We start from the raw sequence: 26,050 nt of genomic DNA, 5'->3' as shown, positions 1-26,050 counted from the left end.
TCTTTCTTAATCAACTGGCCTTATGAATACTTTGCAGTGTTTTGTACAGTTGCTCTTTGCCTATTAGATGTATTGCCTCTATTAATTTTGAGTATTAAAAAGCCTATCTCAAGTGTGTGTGTCTGTGCATGTGTGTGTATGTGTATGTGTGTGCGTGTGTGTGTGTGTGTGTGTGTGTATATATATACATACACATATACATATATATATATATGCACACACATACACACACACACACACACTCATACATACTGTATATCCATGTCTTTTCACTTTATAACTATCACTTTAAAATGAGCATTAAATGTAGATGCTTGAAACCAAAGACAGAATAATATTGAGGCTCAGGAATGGAATACATTTTAATATATAATAACTATGTTCTCAAGAGCGGATTAGAAACTCATTTTGAATATAACCACAAAAACTATTGAGTAACGTGACAAACACATTACCTTTAATAATAAACTCATCAATTAGATTTAAAAAATATTTATAAAACAAATATCACTTCAGTCATGATATCATGTAAGCTATAAATTGCTCATATATCTTTAATAACTAGCTTCTTTTGAATCTCATATGCTATTCTATCTGCATGATCCCATCCCATATTTTGTTTTTCCAGATATTTGTTCCATTTTATGACTCTGAGGTGAGACAAAGAATGTTTGCAATAACTCTACATTTATAATTTGCATAATGGAGGAAATATTTCCATTCAACAAGATCTTTTTCTGTTAAAATTAGACATAGGCATACACAAAGAGCTAAAGCTTTTCCCCCTGCATAACAAAATATCAATAAATCAATAAATCCATACAGATAAGACATACAGAAAAAAGCTTCATACTTCATATGATATTCTTGAAGAGAATGTATTGTGATCCATAAGCAAATCAGATGGCAGTGATCCCCACTTAAGTTTTTAATATTTATTTTGTTTTTATTATGTCGGTTGTTTGCATTGTAATTTATGTGTTTGAGGGTTTTTAAATTTTCAATTTTATTGTAAACTGCCCAGAGTCCCCCTTTTGGGGGGAGATGGGCGGTGATAGAAATTTGAACAATAAAATAAATAAATAAATAAATAAGTTCATTTATTATTGAATGAACGTCATGCTTACCATACTGTAGGTGTTAATACTACCTGCATCCTCCAATAATACAGTATGTTCAACTGCCTCTCTAGATATTGAGCCATAGCACTGAAATCTAAGAACTGATAAAATGCTTTTAATTAAACTTAATAGTTTGGATAATTTTGGTGTCTTTCTAAGTTTTTTGCAGGATCAATATTTCATGTCAGTAGACTATGGAAGCACAGCATAAGGGCAGCATTCAAAATGTGTGTATTCCTGATTAACACTGCCTCTATGATTTACTAAGGGAGTTTTAATGTATTCTGGTTTGTTATCAGATCATATCAAACTTTTAATGTTTTCAGATTTTTTTAAATTAACATTATCCTCATGGGCAATTTTTCAGTTATTTGGATGGTACATAACAGTCAGCATGGACTACCATTCCAATTATTTTGATGCCACCAGGCTTTTTTCTAAGTCCCAGTTGTTTCCTTGGTGGAACACTCAAAGCAACATAGACCAAATTTTATCCTGCGCTTGTGAAAAACTCCAGAATATGGGAAATTTCTGAGTTTAAAATCCTTGAAACACTCAGAATATTTTGCATATACCTTAAATAACAAACAAAATGGAACACAACCAATTTATGATTTAATGCACCAGACATTAACATGGATCAGAATCTGTCCATTTATCCACCCCTAAATTCTATCAGCAATTTAATTTGGAAAAGAAATCAACTTGGACAAAGTGCTGAAGGCTTTCTGTTTTATCTAATCTAAATGGATCTGTGTTCCTATAAAATATATCAGAAAACATTCTGGCAATTTATCCAAGAGGGTAGGTAGAAATGGGAAATCTGGATTTATGTCCTGTAGTCATATCTAATAATTAGAAAGTGAGTCTTGTGACTTTGGCCAAGTTCCCCTTTTTGGTGGCAAGTGAATGGAAGTGTTTTTCAGTCTTTTCCTTCTCCCACTCCCTTTGACTAACTTCACACACATTTAGTGTTTAGAAACCCTAATAAATTTAAAAGATGATTGTCAGCGAGTAGAGAAGAACTGTCCTTTTAAAATATGCCTGCTGTTTAAGTGAACTGTAAATGACTGTCTTCTTGTAACTTTATGCTTCTAAACATATAATTAGTTATTATAGTCTCCAATTCAATCCTACCAAGACTGAGTGGATGGGGGTGTTAGAACCACCTAGATCTAGGGATATTCCACCTTCAGCACTTCCCCATTAAAGGGTGGTGGGAATTTGAGGGTCTTCCTGGACTCACAGCTCCTGCTTGATGAGCAGGTAACAGCTGTGGCCAGGAACACCTTTGCAGTTTCATCTGGTGCACCAGTTGTACCCTTTCCTACATTGGGGGCCCTTCAGACAGTTACTCATGCCCTGGTCACCTCACAGCTTGACTGCTGCAATGCACTCTACATGGGGCTGCCCTTTAAGATCACCCATAAGCTTTAACTGGTCCAGGATGCAGCAGCATGGGCAGTGATGGGCTTGCCTCAGTATGCCCATGTAACACCTCTGCTTTGTGAGTTGCACTGGTTGCCAATCTGCTTCCAGCCTCCAGGTGCAATTTGAGATGCTGGTCACTACCTACAAAGGCCTACATGAAATAGGGCCTGGTTACTTGAGGGACCCCCTGTCTTCCATAGTATCTGCCTGCCTGATCCAAACTGGCAGGGTTAGCGCACTCCAGGTTCCTTCAGTTAAACAATGTCATCTATTGGGTGTTGGAAGCGCACCTTCTGGTAGCAGTACCTACCCTCCGGAATGAGATTCCCCCTGACATTCAAGTGGCCCCACCCTGCTGGTGTTTTGAAGGGCCCTGACAAGCTGGCTCGTCACCCAGGCCTTTGGGGAGCATGACTAAAGATTCTTTTCTTCTTTTTCTTTGTTCCCACATGGGTTTGTCATCCCTGCCATCTTTGTTCCCTTTTTTATTTTGTAAAGTTTCTTGTTTTAAAGTTCTTAACTATTTGTAAACAACCCAGAGTTGCTGCGAGTTGGGTGGCATCTAAATTTAATAAATTATTACTATTATTTTTATTTACTAAGGCAATTATATACAAACTTATATATATTATATTATATTATATATTATATTATATTATATTATAATATATATTAGTATATAATAATAATAACATATATATATATTATATATAAGAGAAGCTCTATTCTTATATGACCTCGACAACAGTGTTGCATTTTTCAACACATTTTCTTCTTTTGTTTTAATCTGCCCTTGAATATTTTATATTTTATATATATTTTATATAATATATATCTATATTATACATGTAAAAATAAAATTTTATATATTTGCTACAGCAGTCTAGATAAGAAGAATTAAATAACATTATTTAAAATTTTAAAAATGACAATTTCCATTTCTATTTCTCATACATTTTAATACAGATTATTCAATATTTTTACACTGTTATAAGGGTTGACATTTATGTTTGCTTAGAACAGGTTTTGGGGGATTTTTCACTTAATAAAATATTAAGGAAAAATTGAAAACTATTTTCAATAGTTTTCTTTAAAATCAAACATTATAAACAACTTATTTTTCCACTCTAATTTCTATATTAAAAAACTTGGTTTAGCTGAATTTTCTCCTTCTGTGAAAGTAACTTCTTTTTTTTACTTCTTGAGAGTCAAAGCCAACATTCAAAATGTCCCTTGTGATTACATACAATGATTTATGTTTTGTTGTTTGTGTTCTGGATTCATGCATAACAGCATGAACATGTTTATAGCTAGAGCTGCTCTTTGAAGCTAAATATCAAGATAAACAGATATAGTTAGCATCTCTTTGTTGTACTATTTCAGCCTTCAGCTTTTAATAAATTCCCCATAGCACTAAAATATTAAAACACATACACAACCATCTGAACTTCTGACAAAAGGCAACTTCCAATATCCTGCAAGCCGAATTCCCTTTGCTTTGTCTCCCTAAATTCTTCTATATGCACCAAATCTACCCTGGAGGTTTTCCCCAACTCTCTGAAACAGATTTGGAGGTCCATAAGGAGAAATCTATCCATCTGGTAGACAGCTTTGGAAACATTACATGCACTACAATACTAAGCATGTTTATTTAATGCAAGCCCCAGAGTTCAACAGAACCTAATTCCATTTGAACAGATTTATGTTACATAAAATAACCCTTATAGTAATGTAATTCTTTGTTGCATCGATTTAGAAAACATGCCCGTATATTTTTTTTTACAGATATTTTTATGTACCCTGATTATACAATAGAAATGTGATTTTTAAAAGCCTTGTGAGATTTTAAGTAAGTGTTCAAGGAATTAAAATTACCTTGACTATGATGGAAACTGGGATTGTTTAGAGTGAACCAATGCGGACATTTCTAGAGTACATGTTAACCATAAGGCATGTGGAAATCATTAGGAGGGAAGTCCCATTTACCGAACTTTCGGGAGGACTCTGAGAAGTGCCACTTCATTGGTGGCACTGCTAAAATTGAAGTGTCCCTGCAAGTGAATTGAGAATTCCTATTGGCTACTGTATGTCCCTGCTAAACAGACCATTCCTTTATTATCAAGAAAGTGAGCTCCAATAAGGCATTTTCAACTTGTTGTAAAATGGTATCTAAGATTAGGTATTCCACTGGCCATAATGAAGGAATTCTAGAACAAGACATCTTGTTCTTTACAAATACGGATAATCTTATAGAAGCACATTGTTCCTGTTCAACTGTACAAAGTACCACTCCAGTTCTAGCCGCCACAACAAAACTGCTATGCCACCACTTCACTGAGCTGGCCGCTTCAGTAGATTTTGCTGGTTTTCTGAACATCCATCTGCATACACAGAACACATTAACAATTGGAGGTGCCTTACTTTTCCATGGCAATATACTGTCTCAAAGCAGATCACTTCATCAACTGGAATTGAAGCAGCTTTTTTTTTTTTAACCACTATTGTAGTGGTTAAGGCACTGGGCTGGAAACCAGGAGACAGTGAGTTCTAGTCCTGGCTTAAGCACAAAGCCAGCTGGGTGACCCTGGGCCAGTCACTCTCTCTCAGCTCTAGGAAGGAGACAATGGCAAACCACTTCTGAAAAAACCTCGCCAAAAAAACTGCAGGAACTTGTCCAGGCAGTCTCTGAGAATCAGACACAATTGAATGGATTAAAAAAGAAAAAAAATTGCTAAGTATATGTCCAAGACAATTCACATCACTTTTTTTTTTCCAAGCAGATTTCACATGCTGTAAAAGTTCAACAAATGTTAATGTTAGGTAATATTTTAGAAAGCTATCTAGATCAGGCTAACTTTGTAGTATTTCCAAAAGATTATAGTCCAAAATTCAAACCCAGTAACACAGTTCTCATTTAATAGCACAAACACGCTTCCAGGATATTTGGGCAAATATGGCATGTCCCATCTTCCGGAAACAGCATTCAGAGGAATAGTTACTCTATAAAATAATCCAATCCACCCATAACTACTTAAAAATTAATGCAACAAGTTAGGTCCCAGTTTAGCTCCAGGTGCTTCTTGTTTGTCCAAAAAAGTTATATTACTATTTAGTGAATCAGACTCTAAAATAGCATTTGTCTATTTTAACTAGTCTCCATGATTAAAAAAAATTAAAATAGAGACTTGAAAAATTAATAATGAACAGATTTGACACTTTACATTAGATTTTTTTTAAATGGATGAATTCAGACTGTAATCAAGTACTTTATATCAATTAATATTATCAGATTTAAAATTAATGAGAGAATTGATTCAACAACAGAATCCCTATTTTTCAATGAAGAATTATTACCTTCACATGTGTCAGTTTCACCACTGAATATATATCCTTTTGGGCACACACAGCTGTAACTTCCAGGTGTATTTCGACAAAGGCCATTGTCACAGAGTAATCGATTCACAAAACATTCATCAATGTCTAGAAAAGAAGTTAATAGTTCAAGTTAGTTTATATGCTAGAGAATTTGTTCCTCTATGAGCAACTTATAGAGGAACCACCATTCACCACCACCAACCATTCACACAAAAAATCTTTAAATAATGTAGTTTTTCAATAATAGACTGTCTCATATTGAAATATAATTGTGAAAAGAAAAGGGTATCCTTTAATCTAATTTATGATGTGCAGAGTTAGGGTTATTATTTGTATTATACATATTGACAGAACTAGCTTTTATTGCAGTAGATATTATACAAATATAGAAACTAAATTATTCTCACAAATAGTTCTCGTTGGGTTCAAAATGTGGAAAATGTGACTGAAACAATAAGCATTTCATTAAATTTTGTTGACAAATATTCTGTTTAATATATTATGCAAATTAAAGGAGGAGTCCTGTTTGCAGAAGTAGAAATGGTATTTACTGAAGAAAAATGAAATCTTCACTTGCCTTTGCAGCTTCCTATTCTATATCCTGTGCTAGTAAGGAGGTATGGAAGTATGGAGTGTCATGTTCCCCATTGCAAGGCATAAGTGCATCACAACGGGGAACATGCACATCAGGAAAGAGGAAGGGTCAACCATTGTCCCATCATCCACACACATAATCCCTTAAGCACACTAATCCAAAACCCATCACCAGATAATAGAAGAGCACTCAAACAGGACATGGAACCCATCAACGGATCGGGGGAACTCCCACCCATTACCCCGGGGGACGCACCTGCACCGGACGGAGGCAAAGAAACAAAGAGAAGACATCGGAGATAGCCCGGAAAACCCATCAGAGAGCGATACCGGCGCTAAGCACGATCCGGACCCGGCTTGGGGACAATGGGGGGTGGAGGAGAGCAAGGTCCACCACTAAAGTATAAACGGGGCACCCTGCTACCACACCCCCATTCCCGTCTTTTTCTCCGTACGCATTCTACCTCAATAAACTCGGAAATCCTTAGTCCCTCTAAGTGCGTCCGTGTCTTATTTGAGGTAAGGGCTACCATGACAGGAGACTCCTGCATATATCTACAACAAATTTTGGGTAATGTATATCCCAACCTCTCAGAAAGATTGGGGATGAGGAAGAAGTTGAGGGTTCCAAAGATAATTCCATTCCTGAGGAGACCCTGAGAACCCCAGGAACAAAATGGAAGTCTCAGGAGTTCTGCCAAGGGGTGTTTTTATTGAAAACATGTGGATTGATGGGTAGTTTAAAAATCAAGTAAATAAACAAATAGAAAAAAAGTATTTAAAGATAATATAACCTGGACCCCTCAAAATCCCTTCAATCTACCTTGAACCTTGACATGGTTTGACTTTCCTCCCTATCTATTACAAAGTAGCAGTGAACTCAATATCTGTAGGACAGCCTAAAGGCCCTATTCTATAAAAGATCCTGTTAGGAAAGTGTACTTGAGAAAAGGGAAATCAAAGCCAATGACCAGTAGGAGCAATAAGCTTACAAATATTATAAATTCTTCAATTTCTCTGGTCTATTGCTGAATCACATTTCCTGCTGCATCTCCTGCTTTTGGTAAAGGTTATAGATCCAAAGATCTTCAAAGGAAATAAATGTTCTCTCCCTATCTAAAAATAGGATTGCTAGGTTGTATTGAGTTAGAAGAAACATAATCAACAGCTGTTCTTCAAAAGCTTATATAAACATCATTTATACAACAAAAATCTTATTTTGTTCCACTTTTTCCACATAGTAATGTGATATATGAAACAGCTCTTCAGTCCATACAGAAGGGAACATCTGGAGTCAATTAATTATTTGCCAGTAATATGGTCCTCTGCCGTTACAGTTAAATGGGACTTCAAAATAGCTATGTATTAGCTGAAAAAATTCAAGACAAATAGTTGCAATAAACATAAACAGATAATTTTAGATAACAGCGGGATTATCTAAGCCATGAAGGTCATTCCCAGCTGCCCATCTGTATCTCTGTGGGGATGCTTTTCCAGTGGGTGGGGCTACAGCAGAGAAGGCACACTTCCTACATCTCACAAGATGGCAGTGTTTAATAGAATAACTAAAATGAATTACAAAAGGGGAATGATTCCCCATAATATAGGAAGATAATTATTATATGGTTAAATATACTATTTATAATAATATTAAATATACTATTTATATTAACAATTATTGTTGATAATTGTTACATGATATATGGTCAATAATTTATTATGTGATAGTAAGTGATTTCATAGTAAAGGACAATATTCTTTTTGTGTATTCAAAATCTTAAGTTATTATAACAGTCTCAAAATGAATCTTCATATAACATACCAACACAATTTTGTCCTGAAACATCTGATTCATATCCGCTGTTACAGTTACAACGATAGCTGCCACGTAGGTTTTCACAAACCCCATTAGAGCAAATATCAGGATCTAAAGCACATTCATTTATATCTGCAATAATAATATAATTTGTCAAAGTATATTTTTGCAGCTCCTTTTATTAAAAACAAAATGTTATATTGTATACAAGGTCATTACTTATTTATATTTAATATAAACATCAATAGATAAAATAAAAAATCTTAGTTAAAATTCTAGGGACATATACATTGTTATTTAAAAAGAGCATCATCAAAATATCCAACATACTACAATGTATTAAAACAGAATGAAACAAATAATACGTAGTTCTGAAGAAAAGTCTGTAGTCATTATAACAGTTTACATGCACAAGAGTCCTGAATGTATTTTCCGTATGTGTATATTATTATGGAACATTACCTCTTCCATCCACAGTAATTCCTACTCCTCCACTACAAAGGCCATGGAACTCAGCTTCTCGTGAGAAAATAAAAATGGTGAAGCATAATGTAAGTACAGCAATTATATTAACTTTTGATATTAAATATTTACTGAATGGAATTAAATTCCTTGAAAGTTCTCCTCTTGTTCACATCCAATTCAACATTAAATAATCTCATTCACTTATAAATAAAACAATTTCAAAAATACTTCTTAAAACAACAGCAACATAACAGAATTATGTTATTTTAGTTTTATGTCACTATAGTTATTCTAAATAAGATAAGCACACTCATGTCCAGCCATATTACTTACATGGAAACAAACCTTCTATTACTATCAATAGATTATATCTTCATTTACAGTGCAGAATAATATCTTGCTCAATTTTGCAATATTACTGTGTACTACATACCACCCAACCTCCACAGGCTCCAAAATCCCTGGAGAATTACACTACATTGTAATAGAGTAGTATCTCAGCTAATAATTTACCATTGGCAAAGCTGGTAACATATAATTTTCTGGAACACAAGTATTACTACCTTAAAAACAAGTTTGAAAGTATTTGTTTTATATTCAATATCCTCTATTTTTATATTTTAAAAAATTAAGAGCTATTACTGTTAATATTCAGAGCAATTGATACCAATAGAAGAGAATATACATAGCTTAGGATCAAACTGTGGATTCCTTGGTGCTCTCTGAGCTTGGTTGTTTGCCTGCAGATGTTTCATCACTAGGTAACATCATCAGTGCTAGTGAGTATGGGGTTTGCTCCCTGTTTATAAACAGTAGCTTGCCCTACCAGTAGTGTTGGTGGGTCAGGCTACTTGAGAGCAAACCCAACAGAGACCAAACCCAACACTCACTAGCACTGATGATGTTACTTAGTTGGGTAATGAAACATCTGCAAGCAAACACCTAAGCTCAGAGAGCACCAAGGACTCCACAGAGCAATTGATCTACAATAAACAAATACTCAGCCATATGCATGAGATTGTTAGAGAATATGAGTAAATAAGCTATTTGGAACAGAATCCAGCTCAGCATTTGAATCCAATTCAACTGCATTTAATTTTTGGATTAATTTATTATGAATGTCCTTTGTACCTGCTTGTTTAGGGGTTCTAGCAGGGGAGCGCAGCTATCATATACCCTTGACCGAAGATCAGTACTCTCCTATCTGGGATGGTCATCCTCTTCCACCGAGCGTGCAGCTTCGGGAGGGGCGCACATGCAGAGGTGAGGGAGGAAGGGGACACCCGCCTAGCCAGATCAGCCAAATCAGCCAAATCAACCCTGGCAATCAATGAGGTGACAGATGTTGCAGCCAGATCGCCCTCACATCCCTTTTGTACCTGCACTTTCCTTTCCACATTCTTATTTTGTGCTATCCTTCAATACAGACTGTTTAGTGCTCTATTTTTTACTAAAATTAAATTCATTCCATTCTGACCTTTTTATGCAAAGCAAGTTCTTTGTATATAAGCAGTGTGTAATGCACTAAGCAATATAAACCTTAAAGGGAGACAGGGATGTATGTTACTAGTGTTTTAAAGCCAAACAATATTTCCTACAGAAAAACACACATAAGTACTAAAACTCCCACTGAAAAACAAGGAGATATACTTTGAACTGAAACTGATTTGAAACACCATTGAAAACCCAGCAGAAAACAAATGTCCAAGAGCCATAATACAGTATTTTGGGAGACAGGAAAAGAAGCCCCTTCCTCTCTTTGTTTGCATTGCTAACAAAAAAGGTAGTAGATTATTCACAATAAAAACTGCTTTTAAAAATACAAGATTTATAATCTGTCATTTGATAATAATTTATTATTCATATCATTCTGAAATTCAGAATGATACCCCATTACCTGAATTCTTGGCAGGACATGGGTGGCATGGCTCTCCAAAGCCATAGTCTAAATTGGCACAGCAACATTCAGATTTTGTCACTGCTCCAGGAAAAGGGCGTACACATATCCCCTTTTTGATCCCACCGTAGCATGTGCTTCGCATATGGGTATCTAGGAGAAGATGGAAAAAGAAATACATAAATTGTCTTACTACATAATGATATAAATAAGTATTTTCACGTGAAAAATGAATTCAATTTTTACACCTTAAATTTATGGATTCATATGGAATTCAAAACTTAATTTCTGTAAAATTCCATACTAATCAAATATCAACATCCAGCCGTGGTTTATGTAATAACATTCAAGGACTGTTTCTAAGTGGGTATTCTACCTATGTTACAAGTTATTTCCTATGTATCATACTAAAGTTTATCAATTAATTTTCTGGAGAAAAACATCGAGTCCCCTAATGGGAAGAGATGGGTGGGGACAAATTGGATGGATAAATAAAAAAATGCTATTTCAGGTATGAATGAATCCATGTTTTGCTATCCCTAACATTTTGGGGGGTATAATCTAACAAATAATTGTTGCAACAGGTGATAATACTTAAATGAGCATGGCTAATTTGAAAAAAAGATTAAGCAAGGTTGGACTCAATTAGTACTAGCGGGAAACCACTAGTAAATCCCAAGGCTGTAGGCTAGACCTGTAATGTTTTCTTAATGCAGAAAAAAAATACTTACCTACACAAACACGACCATCAACTCCAACAGCTAGTCCAGGTGGACAGTCACAACGAAACGATCCTTCTGTATTAATGCAGTGGCCATTCATGCAAATACCTGGAGTCTGGCATTCATCAATATCTATTAAGAAAATAAGAAATAAGTACTCATAATTAAATTTAGTACTGCCTATGTGAACACCAATGGCTCAAAAATTGCTTAAAAAAATCAAGAATCCTATTGAGTTATATAGGCTTGCTTGATGAATAGATAATATGGCTTTTATCAGTCAATAGATTTTTCCTAGCATTTTTTAAAAAGGTCGCTGTGGTACGTCCTCAAACTTTCATAAAACCTATACCCTAATGTAGTTGAGTGCTTGGGGACCACTTTTTAGAAACGATTTTCTGCAGCCAAGAGCAGATCCATATCACCATAAAGGAATTAGAATGGAATGGAGCCGTTTTTCTCTTTCTCTTATTTGAGTTTCTGGCTTATTTTTCTTTCTGCTATTTTAAATTAAACTTATCCAAAATCTTAATGACTATATTTTGTTCCCCAAGCCAAAAGAAAAAGAAGCGCCACTGATTTCCTACTGAATTTTATTAGTGGGGTCCTGGAGATCAGTGGGATCCCAGACCGTGCACAAAAAGATTGTCTAAGAACTGTGAAGTATTCTTACTTATGTTAGAAATTAGCATTCCATATAACTAATTCCCCATGGTTGTTCAACAGCTATTATTGAAAACAGTCTGGCTTAACATTATGTGTAGCTACAGTGATGCGTCTGCTTTTAATTCTGCAATCTTATTAAACATTTTAGCAACAAAAAGGTAGCATATGCATGCTATAAATAATAAATATTTCCATTACACTTTCAAATGCAGAAACACATAAAAAATAAGAGTCACTGGGAGGCGTGCGACACATAAACTTAATGTTATTGTTGTTGTTGTTGTTAATCCCTGGAGTGCATCTTTAGCAGTGCAAGTTGCAAGCTTTACTCGGGGCAGATGCATCTTCCATTAGCAGTAAATGTAAGCAATTATGAGTCCCCCTTTGGGGGAGATGGGCGGTGATATAAATTTAATAAATAAATAAATAAATAAGTATACAACTTTTTACACAAATACTGGTCTCATCAAGATAGGTATAATATATATACCGGTACAGTAACGTCCATTAGGAGCCAGGACGAACCCAGGTTTACAGATGCACTTGAAACTGCCATCCTCATTGATACACATTCCATTCAAACACATGTTGGTAGTTGTACATTCATCATGATCTGGAAAATAATGCATTAGAGATTACAACTGAAATAAAATTTGAAATCCTTTTTTAAATCCTAAAAGATTTTCTTTTCCTATTCAGAGATAGGATTCTGATCTAATGGAAGCTCTTGATTCAGGACAAAAGGAGGTAGGCAGTTTTTACTAATTTTCCTCCTTGTGCCAATTCCCATTACCCCACACCCCAAATCCTGACAGCATTCAATATAATTTCTTAATCCCTGGAGTGCATTTTTAGCAGTGCAAGTTGCAAGCTTTACTCAGGGCAGATGCATCTCCCATTAGCAGTAAATGTAAGCAATTATGACTCAAACAGAATGATTAATTCAGAACTTGCTTTAAAAATAAAATAAGAAATGCATACCAACACAGTTTTTCCCATCAGTTGACAGTTCAAAGCCAGCATTGCAAATGCATTGGAAACTTCCATCAGTATTCACACAACGACCATTCTTACAAAGGACGCCATTCTGAATACACTCATCAATGTCTGAGAAAAGCAAATAAAAGTAAACATTTCAATAGCCAACTATTATTTTCTTTGCTAGAGTTTTAGGACTACCTTCTTCTCCTATAAATCTTGGGTATCCAATGGTTTTCTGACTCAAGAGCCAGATGTGGGACTTAAAGAGATCAGAGGTGGAGCAGCAAGAAAGAAGATGCATGTAGGCAAAGCATATAATGGGTATCTAATATAAAAACATATTTTTTAAAAAATCCCTTCAACTTTTCAAATACATTGACTCCTGATGTCATCCACCCTATCACTATTTATCTTTAAAACCACAAATTTTAACTGACCAAAAGTTGCTGGCAGATTAAGAAGGGGCCCAGGTATCCTTTTCTAAGAGATAAAATTAACTACACGAACTTAGCTATGACCCTGTCCAAGGACCAAGATAACCAAGATGCCATTCTCCAAGTATCAGTTGCCTTCATAGCCTTAAAAATAATGTGTAGTTGCAAGGAACACAATTCAAATCAGGACTCTTTAATCCATACCCACTGTTGAGGCTCTAATTTAGACTGATATGTTTTTCCCAAAACCATTTCCCCCCCACGTGGAAATAGGCTGAGGACTATTTTGAACATGTATTCTTGTCTTGAACAGGGACTTCTGCTGAACCTTGCTTAGTATGAATTCCCCTCTGGTTATGATAACTTCTGGAATAAAACAGATAACCAGATTTAGAACAATGTTCAGTTCTAGTAACCATATGCTTGCAGTGAAGACCTATGAGACATTATATTAACTGAAAACTTCCAGAGTTAATCATGGAATGCTGAAGAGAAAAGAAGCTGGATGCAGACATACAACTTAGTAATTTATTATAATCTAAATGGAGCACTCAAATCAGCAAGAGGGTTACAGCTTTTCATCTTTGAAGCCTCAGAATATCCTGGATTCACCTGAGGTCATACTGAAATCTGAGCTCTCCCAGCCAGAAGAATATCTTCAGCATCTGCTACTACTAAGAAACAAAAGTGTTGCAGAGAGAGACCAATATATGCTTGGAATCAATAGGCCTCTGGGCTATAATTTTGTTTCTATTGTCAGGATCAAAATAGGTCTAGAAGCTTCTTCAGACTTTTTCGGTCCTTTTTTGGCAAGCATTAACTTGCAAAAAATGTAAAATGTGGTTGGAAAAAAGAATTACTGAAATCTTGTTAACAGAACCAGTAACTATTTTATTGGAACTGCAATAGATTCTGTACATGTAGAATGTTGCTTTAATTTTTCATTGTTGATTCTCAAAATGAGACACATGTGTGTAGAATCACGGTTTTTCAAATTTTGCTTCACTATACCATAAATTTAATTAAATACCTGCAAACATTACATCATTGTCATGGTTTATTGAACAGACAAGACAATCTTGTTTTTAGAGTTGAAGAAGGATCAGACTCAGATCAATTATAAGCATACATGGGCTTCCATATAAATTTGATGAATACATACATATACACATATATAGAATGTATAGATGTGCAAATAACATAACCATACCAATGCAAGCCTGCTTTGTAGGCGTTCTTTGGAAACCTGTATGGCATTTGCAATAATAAGAGCCAGGTGTGTTCACACAGTCTCCATTAGAGCATGGATTTGATATGCACTCATCAACATCTGTTGGGATCAGAAAAGAATGCAATCAGATTTCATAATTTATACATAATAGTTTTTTTCACAAAATACAGCATTTCATAAACAAATACAATTAGCTTACTTCAATCACAAACTAATTCAATGTACCATTTTAAAAATGTTTTTTTAATCATAATTCTCAAACTAAAACATGCTTAATATAAACTATCCATTCACTTTTTCAAAAATAGAAAATAGTATTTTATTCTATGCAAATAAATTCTTCAATAAGGAAACAAACATAGAACTTGACATACCACTAATTATTAAGGTTGAGTACATTCTCATTTTTTTTCTGTTCTTGATTCTAGTAATCTTGTTATAAAGATATAAATGTTTTGACTGTTTTTAATATAATATGACTAGCAAACAAAGCAAAATATGGTATCAAAGAAGTCAGGTAACATTAAAGTATTCCCTAGTCATAGGTCCTTATTCTGCAGAAAAGCTATTGCTTAAGTAATTGTGGGCAGCACTGTGCTTGCAGACATTTCCTTACATTCCTGCCAGGTTTCCTGCTCCACCTGACTTAAAAAATTAAGCTGCTTCATTTTTTTAAAAATGGAGTGAAGCAACTGGCATTCTGCAGAGCAAACTGCAAGCATCCAGCATTTTTTTTTCCAACAGTACTTTTGCCAAAATCATTGTGGAACAAAAAATAATGGCTCTTTAGATATTCTTTGAAAGTAAAGATTACATGTGACTAGCCCAATGCTTTCTTTGGCATTCTGCCCATTTCTAAACAAAGTATGCCTAGGAAAAAAAGTATGTGTGCCTAGCTCGAAAAAGCGCACATATCTGTGAGAGAACACAAAGCATCTTCTCAAAATGTCACATGTGTGCATCAGCCCAGAAAGGATTATGTATTTGTTATCCAACCCCATGCTTTTCATTCACATGGGTTTAAATGAATATCCATTTATACTTTTGTTTTTGAATGAAATGCATTCAAAGCTTGAACATATAGTAACATAAACAGTGTTAGCTTTTGTTTCAGGCACAGATATTCATACAACAAAATGAGGAACATTCCTGGTCAGACCAAGAGCACAGCAAGTATAGATTCCTACTTCAAAAGGGAGGAGTCTACAGGTTGTACAATTAAAGAACACTTCCCTTGCTGAAATTTATAGGTTGGAAATTAAAAAGCACTTATCCTCCATTGTAGATTTCAAACTAGCCAACAGGTTAAAACTCCCTTATCAATTTGGTGAGGCAGTAAGCAGAAAGGATGGTATGCATAGGTATTCGCAAAAGCTGTAAACATGCTAAGATAGTAAAGCAATGCTGACATATCCTAGACTGAGAATTCCAGTTTGCATAGTTTATCGCTTCAAGGCTGAAAAACTGCTTTTCACTCCGTATTTTCTTGCAAGAATTTTACTTTGTATCTCCTTGCAGAAATGTATAAAAGTTTGCTAAACTGAGAGCCTTGGTGCTTGGCTTTGGAAAATTATTCCCCTTTCACCTTTTGCGCAGAATAAATATTATTAAATTATTGTAAACTGCCCAGAGTCACTCTTTTGGGGGAGATGGGCGGTAATTAAATTTGAATAATAAATAAATAAAATTTTATTATCTCCACCCTTGGTATGTTTTATTGGGCAAAACTGCATGCCAGGCTACGAAGCCAGAGTTTTTGGAACAACAAATTTGCTACAGTGGTATTGGAGATGCAAGATAAAGCTCAGTCTCAATTAAACAATGGTCAAATTCAAAAGGGTGATTTTATTTGGGCTACCAGATCTGGAGTGCAAAATTCAGATCAACATTAGATAGCAGCAAAGAGTGAAACACTTTTTGGTGCCATCTCACCATCATCCAGATTTTTGCAGCACAATCTGGTAATCCTAATTTCATTGCAGATGTGAGACAAATTAAGGTGTCTTAACCCCGTCAAAATTCACCTCTTGAGAAGAATGCTGTTCTATTATCTTGAGTAGTTTCATTTTAAGTAAACGGCAATAATGTTTTATTGCTATCGCTAGTGTCTACTCTCCCCTGAAATGGAAATACAGTAAGAGATTCCTAGGCCCTGAATATAGGACAGTAATGGATCTTTTAATATAGTCAGGAAAACAACCGCTATTCACTGCCTGAATATAAAGAAAATTTGTAACATTAGTTATACATCATAAGTGCAGACTCATGCATTAATTCTCCTGCAGACTCATGCATTAATTCTCCTGCAGACTCAGGTATTAATTCTATAGCATTTTCTTTTGGTATAAATTCTATTCTCTTAAAAGAATAACTACCCTCAGTTTACTAACCAGTTGGGAGAAAGCTTGCTTGCAACTCCTTTCTCCAAATTTCTTTTGAATTTCCCATTAGTGTATGTTTCTGCCCAGAGAAAGCCCTACTATGGCCTGATAATATATCCAAGATACTCTTGCAACTCCCAACTAAACACCTGCACTTGGAGCTATTCCTACATATTTCTTCCCAGTTAGTGTTTTAGTTCAGCATGAAAACATCTGACCTCTCCACTTTTTCAATTTAATCTACCACATATTTCCTTTGTTTCCTTTTCTCTATCTTTTTTATACTTCTGCTTTTCATCGTTCCCGCTCAAGGCAACTCTTTTCTATACTGAATAGATAGGTTATGCATCCTCAGATAATGAGAGCACAGAGTACTAAAACAACACTGTTCCATACTGCAAGCATAATTCCCAAATCTCCTGTTACTCCTATGGAAGAATTCTCAATGTCTGGAATCAGATTTAGGGTCCACATGGGAACACGGGCCTTCAAACAATTGTGATAACAAACCTGATTCTATGAAGTTTTGTTGTGCTGGTGCTTGTAGCTGTCTTGGTAATTTCTTCATTTATATAAAACAGACTTCAAAAATCCTATACATGCAAAAGTTTATCCATCAGGCCCCTAATGCTTTTTTTGTCCAGCTAATATTATACTCTATAGAATCTGAAGTTAGGAACATTTGTTCACATTGGTAGACATGCAGTATGCATGTCAAAATCAAAAATGACAGTTACAGCACTATTCTAATTAATACTGTAACAACACTATTCGTTTTTCATACAAAAATAAAATACTTGGCTTGATGTGGAGGTAAAGGTAAAGGTTTCCCTTGACGTAAAGTCCAGTCGTGTCCGACTCTAGGGGGCGGTGCTCATCTCCGTTTCTAAGCCTTGGAGCCGGCGTTGTCCCTAAGGACCCGTCCGTGGTCAAGCTTGCCAACCTCTATTGATATTTCTACTACATCTGGTTTGTCATGAATATGATATATGTTACATTTGGTGTATCTAATAAGAATTCCATTAACAAACAAACATGAATAAATACATTTTAAAAATTGTTATTATTGAACTCTTAATATATTGGTGGGCACAAAGTATTTATAAACCATAAATATTATCTGGCATAAACCTCCTAGCTGGCGTGATGTGCACAAGAATATGGTGGCTTGCAAGGTGGTTTCTATAGTAGAGACTCCAGGGTACATAGAGAGCTTGAGCATGTTTGAAGTTAAACTGTGCTTTGGTTGTGAGTGTGGCATACTGGCCAAAATGTACCAAAACTATCACTATCCTTTCTATTAGCAAGAAATGCTACATAAATAGAGCATTTTTATTACAGTCACTGACCAGAATAGAATACTGTTTGTATTCGGGTATGTCTAAGTCTGGTAACTTAGCCTACATCTTCTCTGTCTTACTAAAAGCTTATGTGAAAGCCATGATGAGTGGCAATGAGGAGAAGCAAAAGTGATGGCCATTCAGAAAGTGACTAAGAATACTAATTGATTAGTATCTGCTCAGAAAAAGGTCTGTCTGAATAGGTGGGTTAAATCTAAGTCTATATATACATTCAGGTGGCAAAGAAATGTAAAAGTAGGTTTACCATATTTTATTGTTCATTATATTAAAGGCTGAGACTATTGAAATATATAAAGATGATGAGAGGTTCTGAATGTGGGACAGACTGTTGTTTTGGAAATGTCAAGAACGAACTCTGGGGGAAATGGATATACAAATAAAAAAGTGAAGAAAAAATGCGCTAAAGTGAAAGTAGAATGACTGCAGGAAGAGAAGAGCATTAGAAAATAGGTTAATCCCCCCAACAGAATAAAAGGAAAATGGATGTAAGGGAAAAAGATATAAACATTACTTGTATCTAAGTAAAAAGCATTATTTTGCAAGGTGCTACAGAAGTATATGGAATTGTACTACTAGGAAGTATGAAAAATGATGCTTGGTGAAATGGTGAAGGATCAGGCTGTGGCTGAAAAATGGGTATTAAGATAATTACTGCAGAAAAATGAGGATGAGAGAAAGCTACTATATAATGTATAAAGGAAAAAAATTGCATGAAGAATGTGTAGAATAAAGTCAAAGAGAACAAGGAACACTTAAGATTAAAGTAACAGAGAAAATGCGAAGTGATTTTTATGGAAAAAAAATTTGTTCTGGAAGTGGATAAAGAGCTAAACAATGAGCATTCTTAAGAAGGAATTTGATGAAATTATTTTGAATGAATTAAAGAGAAAGGTAGCAACAGTAAATGCAAAAACTGCAGGTGTGTATTCTTAAAGGTATCTGGGAAGGTGTCTGACAGAGTTTGGATTGAAATGGTAGTAATAAGGAGCAATATTTGAGAATTGCACTGAGACCTGATACTGGGCAGGGAGTATGTTGACCAGATTTTTTCCCTTCAGAAAGTCACTGATGAAGGTATCAGTGAAAGTTTATTAAGTCTGATGATATAAAGAAAGCATATGACTTATGAAATTCTGTGAATATGGAGTCAAGCATTTGTGCTCAATGTAGTACGAACGGTATATGATGGAACTAAAGGATGGACAAGAATGGAATGCTGCTCAACACTGCAGGTAAAGGCAAGAATAAAGGTGAAGGGACCAAAAGAAAGAAGATGACCAAGGAAGTTGTGATTTCATAAAATTGTAAAAATCCTCAAAAGAGATATGAGGGAAGGTTAAAGAAGACAAAGCAAAGTATGGACATGGGGGAAGTATGGACATGGGGGAAGAAAAGACAGAAAGGTCTAGAGAGGTATGAAACCACCCAGAGTCCCTTTTGGAAGATGGGTGGTGATAAATTTGGTTAATAAATAAAATAAAATGAATGAATGGTAATGGTGGAAACTAGGCTGAATTATATTTCTTTTACTTTTTCTTACCTCATATCTTAATTTCTTTGGCTTACTATTATTTATTATTTTTGATGCTTTGCATAATGCTGCTTATTCCAGAAATGAATAGGATAGGTATGTTTGTTTGTGTGTGTGTGTGTGTGTGTGTGTACATATATATATATATATATATATGTACAAACATTAATCATCTCCATTTTACTAATATTTCTTTAGGGACGAAAGACAGAACACTTGCTTTAGTAAGTTTTATAGGTATTTGCTTTATGTTCCATACAAATATATTTATATTAACGATAAGCAAATCTCAATGTATGTATAGTACTTTATCTCCAGATTTGACAGAAAGAATATCTTCTTTCTATTCAGATCAACCAACATAAAATTAACAATTAAAATGATAATGGTAAATGATAAAGGATATTGAACAACAAGGCCCTTCCTATTCATCAGGATATTGCACAGACCACCACAAGACTGAAATCTCGTAGGCCAGCTTGGAAAACAGCCATACATCTAACATCTATCCAGTTCAACCCTAAAAATGCCTGGAGAGAGGAATCGTCCAAGTTGTCACATCGTGGCTTGGTCATTAGTGATCCCTCTTCCAAATCTCCTGGCTTTAACCTGCCTCCCTCTGTCTGGACGAAATTGAATAGAATCAGATGCGATACTGGAAGGAGTGCCTCTGCTCTGTATCAATGGGGCAGGAAAGATTCTCCTTCTTGCGACTGTGGTGCTGACATGCAAACTATTAAAATATTGTGCAAGGCTGCCCATGACGTGCGTTCCCTGACTCCTTAGAAGATCTACACGAAGCAACACCAGAAGCGATCGCTTGGATAGCTGAACTGGACATCCAGTTATGAGGCTACTACTGTATCCCTTCAGAGGTTCCGTATATAATTGTGTGGACTGTGTGTATATATTTGCCTTTCTCTTGTCATGTACTCATCATACGCTGTATACTGTATATACATAATGGAGAAAAAATCTTCTCTGTCTTTTCAGTAAACGACTAGCCAGCAAGAGTTGCATGAAATCACATTGTACTTTGACATCATTGTAATTTGCCCACCATTCCACTCTACCCTATTACCTTTCAGTGTTCTTTGAACACTTCCCTACTCTCTGAATGTCAAAGTACTGTCTTGGACACTTACAGGGGAATTTATTACAAAACACTTTATTTTGTTTTCTCTTGACAAGCCAGTTATTTCAAAACCAATATTTCTATAAAGAGATTTATGGATGAATTCATAAATACGTAGTGGGAAATACAGAGGTAGTAACTGAAGGAGTTGCTTCTGTGTGGGTTCTAATAGTTCAGTATATACTTCCTATATAAATTTGTTCACTCATCTGATTACCTAGGTATTGCAAAGACTTTCCTGTTATTTTTCTTTCCTCCAAAAAGTCTTGAGAGGCAAAGGACTGGGGAAAAAATTCTTTCATCTTAATATTCTAATTATTTTTTACCTAGCAATTATGTTACTAATTTATATAAATTTTGTAAAAAAAAAACAACAACCCTCCAACAGAAAACATTTCATTCAATTAAGGAATTTTATAAGCTTTATGTCAGTGTGATAAGTACAGATAAAAATCATTTTCATATTATCAGTTCATCTAAAACGTATCAATCAACTTCATTGTAAAGAAGGCTGCAAAAGACCCTCACAGCTTGCAAGAATGTAGTAGAATTAGAAACAAAGCATTTCTAAAACTGTGATATTTTAAAGAAGGATATAGTAAGGAAAAAAGGGTGAAATTGGAAGTTGCACTCACCAGTACAGTCTCCATTTGCATCCTGCTTATATCCCATATTGCATTCACACCGGTAACTGGAAATAGTTGGGATGCAGCGCCCATTTAAGCATAAATTTGGATGATGCTTACAGATATCTATTGTCTGATTAAGTATCGCTATGGAAAAATGTGGATACTATTAGAAGTCTGGATTGCTACAGTACCTTCATTTTACATTAAATAAAAAATAGTGTATTATTAGGTGAATTTAAGGTAATCTCAAGTAACCTACACTTTTTGAGAGGCAAGATGGAATCTGTCTTAGAATGGAATGTAGGAAGATGCTGGCAACATTTCAAATTAGACTTGACCAGACAATAAGGGTTTCAGATAGCCAGGACAAGGGCTTGTTACTTATTTCAGGAGTTCTTTCTGATATAAATAGGAATAGATGAAATTTTCAATTGACATAGGAAGAAAAACAATATTTTATCTTTAAGTGTTGTAGTTCTGTCATTCACAATGCAGTTATACTATGGTATTGAATCTCTTCAGTTTCTTACTGAAAATTTTAAGAAAGCTGTAGCAGCAAAGGGCTTCTGCACATATATTCTTTTATTTAAATTGAACCAAAAAACTACATGCTTTTTAAAGATGTTTTAGACAATATATATGGCATAAATATGGATTAGTCAACACTGTATTTCATATTTTAAAAGCTACATTTTACATATTAAAAATGCTACATTTAAGAGGGAATATACAGTATGTGTGAAATCATACAGCCTATTATCTGACTTAAGAACTTTACCTCTAAATGGCACTATTAAATTAGCACTAATAGAAGCTATGTGCCACATCACATTTAAAGTTTTATAGGAAATAAATAATATAATTTAACTATGTTTATGGAATATTTTCCTACTCTTGTTAGAATACTCCAATCATGTTAAACTCTAGCATCCAAGTTCTTGATATAGACCATGGTGCATTGATATAATGCTATACTGCATTTTTATACTTAACTCTTTATTCAATTATTTATTTTAAAGTATTTTTAAATCAATCTTCAAAGTGAATCCCCAAGTTATTTTGTTAAAAATAATTAATCTTTATTGATTACCTAGATATTGCTGGTTGGATTTAGAAGATAAGGAACAAAAAAAACAGGATATAGTTCCTGCTCAGAAAACAATTTACATTGTTTCATCTTTTTTCAGTAATAATAGAAAGGACCAGTTGAGAAGAAACTCCAGGTAGTTGCTGCCACCATTACCAAATTAACAACAAGTTGTGAACATCACCTTCCTGCATCTGTGCCAGCAAGCAAAAAAGACTCATACTGTTGACTGAAACAAGCCTAACTTTAGTGTCTTAGTTGCTGATATCTATTATTTATCTATACAACTATTCATATGCCTCCTCCTCCTAGGATGTTAGACAGCTCACAATAAATTATGGGGATTTATTTTCCTATTCCCTGTAGTTCAGTTTTTGCTTGGTTTCTTCCCTTAATTTGAGTAGAACTGCAGATTTCTCTCACATAACATTGAGATTCATAGTTTTTCATTCATTACATATACAAGAAGTGTATACTGTATGTATATATGTAACTGTGTTGAAAAAAAAACTTGCACTGAAGAAACCTAGAGCTTTGGAAATGGAAATCAGGTTCTAGTGGCATCCACCAGTGGGGGACAAGGGAGTAGTCAGACTGATGAAAGCAGCATCACAACATTGCAATGCAAGTGCTATCTCTGTTCTACATGTGTTATGTTGCCCAGATGCCCAGAATAGGTACAGCTTTCATTGGGATACTTCTTTCATCATTCTGATGAAAGCAGCTAGATACTGGATGCCACTGCTGGGTTCAGTTCTCTGTAAGGGAAGAAAATAGAAAGAGATCCCATAGTGCATGAAAACATGGGAAGGCCAAATATAGATCAATTAATATTTTCATCAGGAATTAACTGGATAGAAATTCTCCTTTTTCATATACGTACATACATACATACATACATACATACACTCTGTGTGTGTGTGTGTGTATAATTAATTTGAAATTTCACATAAAATTACATTAGTCGTTGGGTGTGAGTATAGGCTTAAAAATGTAAGGAGAATAAAAATAATTTGATCAAGCATAAATGTATAATATTACATGTTCAGTTTACCAGATGGATATCATAATGAATGGCTCATAAGTGCACATCAGCAATTGGGGTATGCTGGGAATGTAGAACAAGTTGGGAAGCAATGGGCAGAACTGATAAAAATCTAGTTTATACTGTCTGCAATGTTTCACTGAGAAAAGTATAAAGCAGACATAAAAATACACCCTATTAGTTTTAAGCATTAAGTAGAAAAGGATGTATAAAAATGTTTACTATTATGCAGTCAAGCAACTTACTCAGTCCTGTAATGATGGGGCCATTTCCTGTGGGACCTTGGCCACCAGTCCCTATTCCAGTTCCATGCACACTTGGTGAAAAGCCATTTCCACCAGGAATAGGGATGAATCCTGTTCCTCCTGGGCCAAAACCATTTCCACCTGGAATGAAGCCATTTCCTCCTGTGCCACCAGGCCTAGAACCGACTATAACAGGAATGCCATCTATGCAAAGCCCACGATACTCATCTACAAAAATTAAAAACAACACAGAAGCTTATAATCACATATTTTCCCCAAAGACGCAAACAAACATCAGTGCACTGATTTGAAAAACAGCATTTCATTGTAAGATTTACTATTCATATATAAAAATGAGTGACTGTTGAGTCGATCTGACCGGAATAAAACTACTATAAGTTTTATTAGTTCAAAATTTAGTTTCCGTTAGTTAAATGATAAATATTGGTGATAACTGTGAACATTTAAGTGTTAGATAAAATTTAAGTCTCCTCCAAGATAATTATATTCTAAGACAACATTTCTCAGGAAATGGTTATAGGCTTCTGATAAGCAAAATATTCTTCTAATCAACATAAATAGAATAACCAAGGGCAGCAATCAGAGCCAGAGCATAATGGAATGCAGATAACAAAGGCAACATTAGAACAAAGAATAATTCTGCACTGTTTCCCAAACTGGTATTCTCCATTCAGCCACTGCAATGTTGTTGTCCTACTCAGCAAGTCAATGGGCTACTAACTGAAGATGTTGAAGTTGTAATTCAATCATTTCAAGGGAAAAGAGCAACCTCTATATCAAACAACTCATACATATGCAGAGAATGTAGGAAATTATCATTTTTCTAATGCAAACAAGCAGTTCATATAAATAACAAAATTTTCTTGCTGGCTATCATTTTGTTTCAGAATCATTCTACGGACTGAAACTTTCTGTATGTAACCTCATCCTCTGAAGCTCCCACAGAATGAAAACATAAAAATTTATCATCTACTCGGTTTAATTTAATAATGAAATGAAATGAAAGCTGTTTCATTAAATGCAAATGAATAATTGTTCCTCCAAATAAATTTGGTTTTGAAGAAATACTTCTAATAATAATAGGAGAAAACTAGCTCAGTCAATAACAAACCAGAGACAGTGGGATATCAATGGATAAATACTTAAATTAAATAAAACTTTTTCATTGTTCCAGGAGTTTAACAATATTCCAACCATTTTAACAAGCTAAGATATTTACCAGAGCCTCTAACAGGACACATTTCTGGAATGGTTCCATGAGCCCAACACCGCCCAGATTCACAGCAGCATTGCATCTTGGTAAACCTCCTCGGAAGCTCTTGTGCACAGCGACCATTCAGCAGACTGGAGAAACAAGTACCTGCTCTTTGATCTGGATATTAATTTTAAAAAATTACTAATGGAGCAGCACTTAGTAAAAATATTTTCTTAACCATTATAAATATAAATATAATCAGTGAAACAGGCAATACTACACTCTGCAACTTGGGACTGACACTACTGTGAATATAGCTAAGAATGTATGGAAAGGCCACAGACCATAAAAAAAAAAGATGGGTAGAGATTAACATCTGTACCACAAAATCAGGCAACTGACATTTCCCATACTTAGTCACTGCTTAAGACTTTTCCTTCTTCACTGCAAACTAACAGTGGGGAAGAAATGATTTATTTATTTAGTTACAGCATTTATATGGCCGCCTGCTTTCAACAAAGTGAATCTGAGTGATGTAGAAAAGTAAATACAAATCCTCCCTTCTCCACACACCCCTCCAAAACCCCACACAATAACTAAAACCATAAAATGACGACCAGACTAAAATGTACTGCCACTTAACAATTGGGACTTCAGTTATCTGGAGTCAAAGGCATGGGGAAATTA

General features: G+C 34.9%; 1 protein-coding gene across 1 annotated transcript in view; it reads right to left on the bottom strand.

The window, feature by feature from the left end:
• Positions 1-26,050, bottom strand: part of FBN2 (fibrillin 2) — a 147,609-nt gene that overhangs the window by 79,034 nt on the left and 42,525 nt on the right. The window contains exons 9-19 of the mRNA XM_063295264.1: positions 25,388-25,540; positions 24,148-24,375; positions 21,777-21,914; positions 14,713-14,832; positions 13,069-13,194; positions 12,578-12,700; positions 11,431-11,553; positions 10,700-10,852; positions 8,800-8,853; positions 8,344-8,469; positions 5,907-6,032 (exon numbers count right to left, since the gene is read on the bottom strand). Coding sequence (XP_063151334.1) covers positions 5,907-6,032; positions 8,344-8,469; positions 8,800-8,853; positions 10,700-10,852; positions 11,431-11,553; positions 12,578-12,700; positions 13,069-13,194; positions 14,713-14,832; positions 21,777-21,914; positions 24,148-24,375; positions 25,388-25,540 — 1,470 coding nt within the window. The remainder of the gene's footprint in view (positions 1-5,906; positions 6,033-8,343; positions 8,470-8,799; positions 8,854-10,699; positions 10,853-11,430; positions 11,554-12,577; positions 12,701-13,068; positions 13,195-14,712; positions 14,833-21,776; positions 21,915-24,147; positions 24,376-25,387; positions 25,541-26,050) is intronic.

The sequence above is a fragment of the Candoia aspera genome, chromosome 2 (assembly GCF_035149785.1).
Source record: "Candoia aspera isolate rCanAsp1 chromosome 2, rCanAsp1.hap2, whole genome shotgun sequence".
Classification (NCBI taxonomy): domain Eukaryota; kingdom Metazoa; phylum Chordata; class Lepidosauria; order Squamata; family Boidae; genus Candoia; species Candoia aspera.
The sequence above is the reverse complement of the archived record's forward strand: the minus strand, read 5'-3'. Positions and strand labels throughout refer to the sequence as shown.